The following is an 8,371-nucleotide window of genomic DNA, read 5'->3' as shown; positions in this document are numbered from 1 at the left end:
CTGAACCGCCTGATCTATACAGATGCTGCAGAGCTGGGTCAAAGTAACACACTCCTTCTTTTGGTAAAGTGTCAGGGAGAGGGGGTTGGGTTTTTTGGGGGTTTTTTAGTATCTGCAAGTATCCAGTATGTCTTGTGACAGTTGCATGCTAGTGGCACAATTATTGGTATAGTAGCTTGGTGGGTGGCAAAAATACCTTATCTTTTTATAGGCCTCCAAAGAGTAATGTGTCAGCACATTGTTCTTTGGAATCCTGCCTGCTTTACATAAGGTCATTTTCAAGCTCTTTTCCAATAACATTGCTGTTTTTTCCTTTCTCTAAGGTGCAGGTATTAGTAGGTATATTGAAGTAAGTGGTGTGCCCATGGAGTTTGCAAGGCCCCTTCACTAATCCTTTGTCCCTCTTGGTTTCAGATTCAAACTCAGATGATTTTGATCCTGCTTCCACTAAAAGCAAGTATGACTCCATGGATTTTGATAGTTTACTGAAGGAGGCACAGCGAAGCCTGCGTAGGTAACATGCATCACATCCAAGGATAATGGAGGGATGACGAATACCTCACGGACATCATGTCCTTCAATAACGGACAATTAAAAAGTCATAATTAGGAATTTCTCCTACTTTACACTCTCTTTACAAAAACATGGTTTACATGAACACAGCTGCTCGAAGAATGAAGAGGCAAAATGGATATCCAGTAAGCACATGTGTATCCATGGGTGTCAGTTTTGCTTTCTGGGGTGTTTGGTGGCAAGGGATTCTGGTGTTCATAGAGAGTACAAGTGTAAACCACTTGCAATGGCAGCAGTTCCATAGAGATACGCTTAAATATATAACTTCAAAATGTGTATATATTGCCTTTTAACAAGACAAAAACAAAAAAAGCAAATTGTGAACTACAACTGCTGATGTCTGGGAATCAGGCACTGCATTCTTTTTCTTCTTTCTTTTTTTTTCTTTACTTCTTTTTCTTTTTTTTATTTTTAAAGAAGCTTCTTCTCACCATGCAATGATAATATGACAATCCAGAAGAAACCACAAGTCATAGAAGCCTGCTGTCCTTTTATTTTTCCTCATGGAGGAGAAAATGAAAGGCTAAAACTTTTCTAACATTTTGAAGTTTCATCTTTTAATTCTGACACCCATGTAAATGTCCACAACGATGATCTTCCACAGCAGAAATTTCCAAGCCTTGTTAATGGTCAAGTGTGCAGCTTGTTCAGCGATTTTACTCTGATAAGCGGACATGGTATTACATTATTAATGAGAGTTGGGTATAACTATCTGGAGTGTGTACAGGTAGTTTATTTGCTACATTCTCTAAAGTAGTTGAGTATTTACAAATGTTAAATGGAGTATTTTTATTTTGTGTACATACTGTATGACAATGTTCTTTTTTGTTACAGCTATGCACTGTAAATGCAGCCTTCTTTTAAAAAAACTGCTGAATTTTTCTTAATCAAGAATATTCAAATGTAATTATATGAAGTGAAACAATTATTGTACACTAACATATTTAGAAAGCTGAACTTATGCTTATATATATTTGATTGTAAAAACAAAAAAGAGAAAAGTGTGTGTATGTGTGTGTGGGTGTGTGCGCGCGCGTGTGTGTGTGTGTTTGTTGAGTGCAAAAATATTAATGCTTTACTCACATTCATCCCTTGTTTGGTGAGCTTCTGTAAGAATTTGTCAAGAACTATCCTAGCCCAAAAGGCATTAACCACTTCTGCAATATTTTTCCACATTTTTCTCATGGCTTGTTTTTCTTTTGCAGTTTTATACACTGAATTTGTTAGGGGAATGAAATTTTCTCATCTAAATTTTCTAGGAGATATCATAAATTTGTGTAAAGTCTCTCAACTGGGTAATCATTAAGAAATGTTTTTATTTATGTATCAACAGTAATTTTGGAATGAGAAGTTTAAATCTTTTTAAAATGCTGTTTTGTTTTATTTTTTGTGATTTTCATTTGATAAAAAATGCTGAGGTATTAAGTACAGTATGATTTTTATGATAATTCTGTGTGTCTAAACACTGTTCTTGAAGCCAGTAATCTTTTCATTAGCAAAGTTTGATGATGGTATTTATCTATATTTTTTACAGTTATGCATCCTGTATAAATACTGAATCTTCATTCCTTTGTTTACTAAAAAGACATATTTATCGGTTACAATTATCCTATTTATTATAAATTATGAGATGACTAAAATAACAAAAAGGCCAGTGGAAATTTTATACCTAGGATGCATGACGGTTGTCAGGTTGGAGTAAGTGCTTCGTTTGGAAAATTCAGCTTTTGCAGAAGCAGTGTTTTTTTTTTTACTATGCACTAGCATGGCCTCAGATGTGCCCATGACATTGTTGTTGATGACATTGCTTCTGCTAAATTAAATAGAAACTTCAGGAAAAAACCTACCATTCTGAGCATTGGGATTTCATCAGAACTTGGAGCCTGTAGACTGAATCAGTAAAGTTTGGAGGCTGCTTGCAAGTTTATATAAATTGGTATTCTATTACTGTTTGGCATTCATGACTTCTTTTAAAGATATGGCACACCTACCTATTTAATTTCTCTTCTCACCCCCAGTCTTAGAAAACTGATTTCACCCCCAAGCCAATGCAGCTGATTTTGATAGCTGCACTCATTTTATCACCAGCATATTGTGTTCTGAGAGATTCCACTGTCTGTCCTGTCGGATGCTTGCTTGATTTTTTGGCTTTATTTCTGAGTAGATAGATAGCAATAAAAAAGAACTTTTTCACAGGTTCTGTGTTACAACTGTAACATCATTTAATCTGCGTAATTCTTGTTGTTGCTCTGTAGGTTAAAATGCAGGTATTTTAACTTTGATTGTGTGAATGCCAAACTAAAGTTTACAACTTTCCTTTCTGGATTTTGAGTATCTTCTGTTGTAAAGAAAAAATATTAAAAGCAATAAATTATTTTTAAGAAATCAATATTTAGTATATCATATTATGTGTTCAAGGACCAGATGCATTACCTATTTTGCCTTTAAATTTCTGTGATTAAATTTTAAATACATTCTATTTTGCCCTGGATTGCTGACATGAATAAATTGGTGTGCTTTTTTTTCTTCTCCAAGCAGACATTATGTCACGGTTCATTTTTTTTTTACTGGCCTGACAAATATTCTCATCTTGAAGATGGCTTTCCTCTATGGATTTACAAATTACATATGAAATTAACGTAGAACTAGGATTGCTGAATAATCTGAATAAAGCTATTTGTATCTTTTGTAGTCACCGTAGGTTGCCCATCAAAATGTAAGCTTGGTGTTTCCTTTTTTAAGAGAATATTTTCAAATTAGTACACAAATCATATTGTCATTGGAGGCAAATTGCAGCATAGCTCTATATGTCTTTTAGATGAAGATCGTACTCTTGCTTCTAAACTGTGGTAAGTACCACATCTGCAATGCTGGTAACAGAACTGGTACTTGGAAACTACGGTCTTTTCTAGAGATGTAAAAGAGTAATTTCTACATAATGCAAAATGATACAAAGCCAAATGGAAGTAGCATAAAACTGGGGGGGGAGGGGATATCAGTCTGTGCTCAATAACTCCAAACAACATTGGTTACCACTGATAGCAGCACAGAGAGGAAAGTTTGTGCCTCTGGGTTATACCAGTTGGGTCAGTTGAAAAAAAAAATACCTCCTTTACATCCCTTTAGATGTAAGCTTACAGTAGGTAATGATTATGTGTCCTTTTTGATGGCTGTAATGAGAACTTCAATCATTGTAGTATAAGATCTGATCTATAAATGACCTAGAATAGCCATGTAATATAATGTGATTATTCTAAATTTGTACTTATGTGACAGGCATTTTCAATAATGTGAACCACTGATCTGATGGAGCTACTGTAAAATGTGTACAGTAGGTGAATGTGTAGAGCTATTGGTTGGACTATGCTGAACAGGGAAAGTAAGCTATTAGTTTAGCCCAAGCTGGGCTATTTTCCACCTGCCAATTCTACCTGTACTTTTGTGGTTTAATCCATTGTATAAAAATTCCTGTGATATTTTTTTTAAATGTGCAGTACACATCAGCCTCACTGAGCAAATAAAGGGAAACGAATGTTTCAAATCCAGTTGTTTCTCTTATTTATCACAAGTGAATAAGTTGTACATTTCCTAATTGGATATGCACTGGGTTTCTGTTATAACTGTGTTATAGCCAACTTCATCAAACAGTAGCACCACATGCATCACAGTTGCTGTTCTGTATTTTGAGCAAGAAAACAAAAACAGTCAGTTAAAAAAAGAAAGCTACCATGTTAGGTGAAAAACGGCTCTCAGGCTTTCCACATAGGGTCACATTCAAAGAGGGTCACTTTCAAAGACCAGCACATACCTCATAGGAAAACTTTGAAAAGCTTTCAGTTCAGATATAATTTGAAGAAGAATTACTGGCACTAAGGGAGCTGTAATAAGGGATACTGGTTGCATCTACATGAGATGTTAAATGATCAGTAGACTCATTCTACTGCACATTAGTGCGGCAGGCAAAAACGATGCTAATGTGCAGTAGAATGAGTCTACTGAGTATTAGCATCACAAAACATGCACCAGCGCTACTGATTATGGCACATTTAGTATCTATAATTATGGCACATTAATGCATGTGTAGACATGCCCACTGTCTGTCACTTCTGCATACCCAGCTTAAACCTGGATCAATCTGAGAGCCAGGGGTGAAAGTTAAATTCATTTGATAGCTGCTGTCCTCAATTCTTCCTAATATCTTAGAAGCACCTGTGTCAAAAACTCATCATCACAAGTATAATTTATTAGTGTCTTTGTCTCAGCAATGAGGCCAGGGTATCAATATACATGGAGATGTGAGGCTCGAATCTTCTGGGTCTGGCAATGTGCAGGTAAGGTCTGCAGAGGGCAGTCAGAAGTATGCCATACCCAGCACAATGACCTGGGCAACTGTACTCATACCCCTTTCAGCATGAATGCATACAAAAAGGAGAAGAAGCATGAAAGGATGAAAGTGGACTTGCAATTGGATACACTGGTGAGCAGCCAATGACTAGGGAAGCCAGTTAGAAGAAAGAACAGAGCTCCATTTCATGCTTCTTTGCCAGAAGCCATTCACAGCAGCCTAACTGTTTAACTAAACAGTACCATGAGGTTGAAAAGGCCCCTCAATTATTCATCAGGTGAGCTCCACCTCTGTGTGATGCTGCTTTGGGATTTTATTTACTATCTTCTCTCTCCGCTTCATAAAAGAATTCAGGAATATTGTCAGGGTGGTGTGAAAATGCTCGCATTGCTAGTAACCAAGCTGGATTCGTTCAGTTGGCAAACAAAGGATAATCAGTCCTATGAAGTTCAGAAGCAGGTCTTGCAGCGCCGACCACCTCCACCCTGTCTGAATGACAGTAGTCCAAATCCTGCTGTTCATTAAATCTTTGCTCCTCATTTCATTTCCTATGGCTCTGACTTACACTGGAAGCAAGAAGCATTGCAGTTATCCAGTTTTAAAAGCTGACTCTGGTATTTAAGGCTGTAAACTGTAGGCTGCCATCATAATTAAATGACATTGTTTCAGCATATGGGTCTACTTTAATATCCTTTCATTCACTTCATTGGGCAGAGCAGTATAAGCAGATCCTGTTGCACTATTGGCAGAGTAGGAGGAAAGATGGGGCATAATTACCAAGGACCTAAAACTGTATAAGTAAGACATCTCTATGCAGCGCCTCCCTGTCTTCCCTTAGTTATGTGGCCTTGGGATGGGCTGGGCAGGCTGGAGCAAGCACAACAGCTGCAGAAGCTGTTTGGGCCATGGGTACTGGGAACTGATGAGATTGTGAGACTTCATTTTGCAGTCTTGGCTTTAGACCCCTCCTTCCTTGAGCTCATTATCTATTCAACCAAAAATCTTTCTACTTCTTCCCACGGGTTCCCTCTTCAATGTCATTGTCTCTTTACCTAGCTAATCCTTTCTAAGCCCAACCTACTACAAAAGGTACTTTCCATATTTGTACAGTGCCTGGCACTGGGTCCCCATTCTCAGTTGGTCTCTAGGCACTACCCTAATCCACATTTACAACGCTGAATGAGACATGAGTGGCCATGTTGATCTGTACTTAGGGAGAAATTTGGCCAAATCCTAAATGTTGAGCTTTTTGTTTACTTTGCACTCAGCACGAAACTCTCCTGGGTAGGATTTGCATTATTAACTCATTCCAGATCAAGTTTCAGATCAAGTTAATGCTTAACATTTAGCAGACGAAGTCATCGCTGATGTATTTAATCAATGTCCATGGAGGTACACAAAGAATGAAGTTAGCCCCGTAGTTTTCTAGTCACTATGCTTTTTAATTTAATTTGTTTATTCATGTCATGGTTTTACAAAGCTCTTTGATGCTTGCAAGAAGCACTCTAGTAAATTTGCAATAAAGAAATGTATTTCCTTTTCTCTTCATGCCCTCATTTTATATTATTAAGGTTTATTGTAGAAAATCAGGGCCTCATTTATTAATAAAACCTAGGACTCTGCTTGAAGGTTTTAGAAATGAATACCAAGAGGTAGGCAGCTAAATAAGTGGCCTGATTTTCAAAAATGTTAAATCCAGCAGCTCCTACTGACTTCAATTATAGCTGCTGGTGCTCAGCACTTTTAAAATCAGGCCACATTTTCAGAGCCCCAGTTCAGCAAAGCATTTACATTTGTGCTTAAGTCCATCCTGATTCAGCAAAAATCTTAAGCACAAGTGTTTAAGTTACATTGCAATCAAGTGCTTAATTGCTTTGTACAGAAATGGACTGCAGAATTGGGGCAGGTGTATATAAATATGGATTGGAACACATAATATTAGACACCCATTTTTTAAAACCTTGGTCTTACATAGGTTGTAATCTGGTAGTATCTCTCTAGAAAACAACTAAGGTATTATGTCTGTTAACAGTAAAAATGGTGGAAGAGAAATGATAGAGAATCTTAAATAAAGTCCAAATTGTTTCTAAATTAAATGTTTTTAAGGCCGCCTATACATGTGCAGTGAGGCTGCTCCAATGCACTGTAATTACAGCAGCTCAAAGCAGGCTCAATTTATCGAGTCTGCTGGAGTGTGGGAATTACCGTGCTCCAGCATACTCCAATGTCACGTCTGTCAGCATCCCAGTGGTGAAAAATGGCAGCAAGAATGCTTTAGTTTGTTTGATGAGCTTTAGTTAAAGTGCCTCCACCACCATTTTTCAGCATGGGGACGCTGATACATGTGACACTCTGGGCACTTTAATGAGTGGCTGTCAGAGCCGCTCTAATTAAAGTGCCCCCTCCACTCCTGAAGCACATCTATAAATGACCTAGAATTCTATGCCTATGAGGCTTATTAATATTTTCTCACTTCATACTAGTAGATTCATGTGTAGTTATTCTATTGTTATCCATAATTAATTAATGAGGTATTTCTTAACTTTTGGCTAATGTAACTTTTTCATGATATTTTACAACTTACTCTTAACATTGATATTCCATGTTCACAAGCAAACTAAACTATAAATCAATTTTCTCTACTTTATCAAACAGTTGAAAGTAATAAAGAAGGTCACATATCGTACAGTATTTCCTTGGAGGTTTCTAACATCATGATTTAAAGCTCAAAAAGATCGAATCAAAAGTTGAATTAATCCCTAAGGGAAAAGATTCTATATAGATTCCATTGATAGATACAGAGCATCCCATCTTCACTAAAAGGTAGTGTATTTGCTAATATGTTGGGAGAAAGGTAAAAACTCCCCTCAAATAAAATAAAATGTAATATCCAACAGAAGAAAGTGAAAACATCTTGTACAGTCTCACCATTTCCTGTGCATCAGCTTTTCTTCAGCCCATGGCAGGGATTACATTTATCATGGAATTAACATATCATAACATACCACACACTCAAGAACTTTATCACACAATTAAATGGCAAACCAGTCACCTGGTTCTTCCACATTTAATGAGGAATGCCTTTGCGGATATTTTGTATCATGTTTTAATTTGCACACGTATTCACATTTGCACATTTATGTTAGTTTAAAGAGCATTGGGGAAGTTATTCCCTGGTGCTGGGTTACCCCTTTGAACATGCCAGTGTATTGGGAGCCCAGGATCAGGGAGCTGTTCCCTGATCTTGGGATCCCTACATGTTGGCAAGATGACTAGTCCTCAGTGCCCTGCTTTGTACAGTGTCGTTTGAAGGTCATGGGTGCATGAAGCCCAGAAACTGCCTTCCTGATCCTGGGATTTCTGTGCTGGCAGATGTATAATGGGATCTGATGATTCATAGGATCATAAAAAAGTAGGGCAGGAAGGGACCTCCAGAGTTCATGTAGTTCAACC

General features: G+C 37.3%; 1 protein-coding gene across 3 annotated transcripts in view; it reads left to right on the top strand.

The window, feature by feature from the left end:
- Positions 1-978, top strand: part of PPARGC1A (PPARG coactivator 1 alpha) — an 83,023-nt gene extending 82,045 nt beyond the window's left edge. For all 3 annotated transcript variants that reach the window (XM_025205580.1, XM_025205578.1, XM_025205579.1), the window contains one exon: positions 415-978. In XM_025205580.1, coding sequence (XP_025061365.1) covers positions 415-518 — 104 coding nt within the window. In that variant the 3' untranslated portion in view covers positions 519-978. The remainder of the gene's footprint in view (positions 1-414) is intronic.
- Positions 979-8,371: the final 7,393 nt, after the last annotated feature.

This window comes from Alligator sinensis, unplaced genomic scaffold (assembly GCF_000455745.1).
Source record: "Alligator sinensis unplaced genomic scaffold, ASM45574v1 scaffold745_1, whole genome shotgun sequence".
Classification (NCBI taxonomy): domain Eukaryota; kingdom Metazoa; phylum Chordata; order Crocodylia; family Alligatoridae; genus Alligator; species Alligator sinensis.
This window is presented reverse-complemented; position numbering and strand designations above follow the sequence as displayed.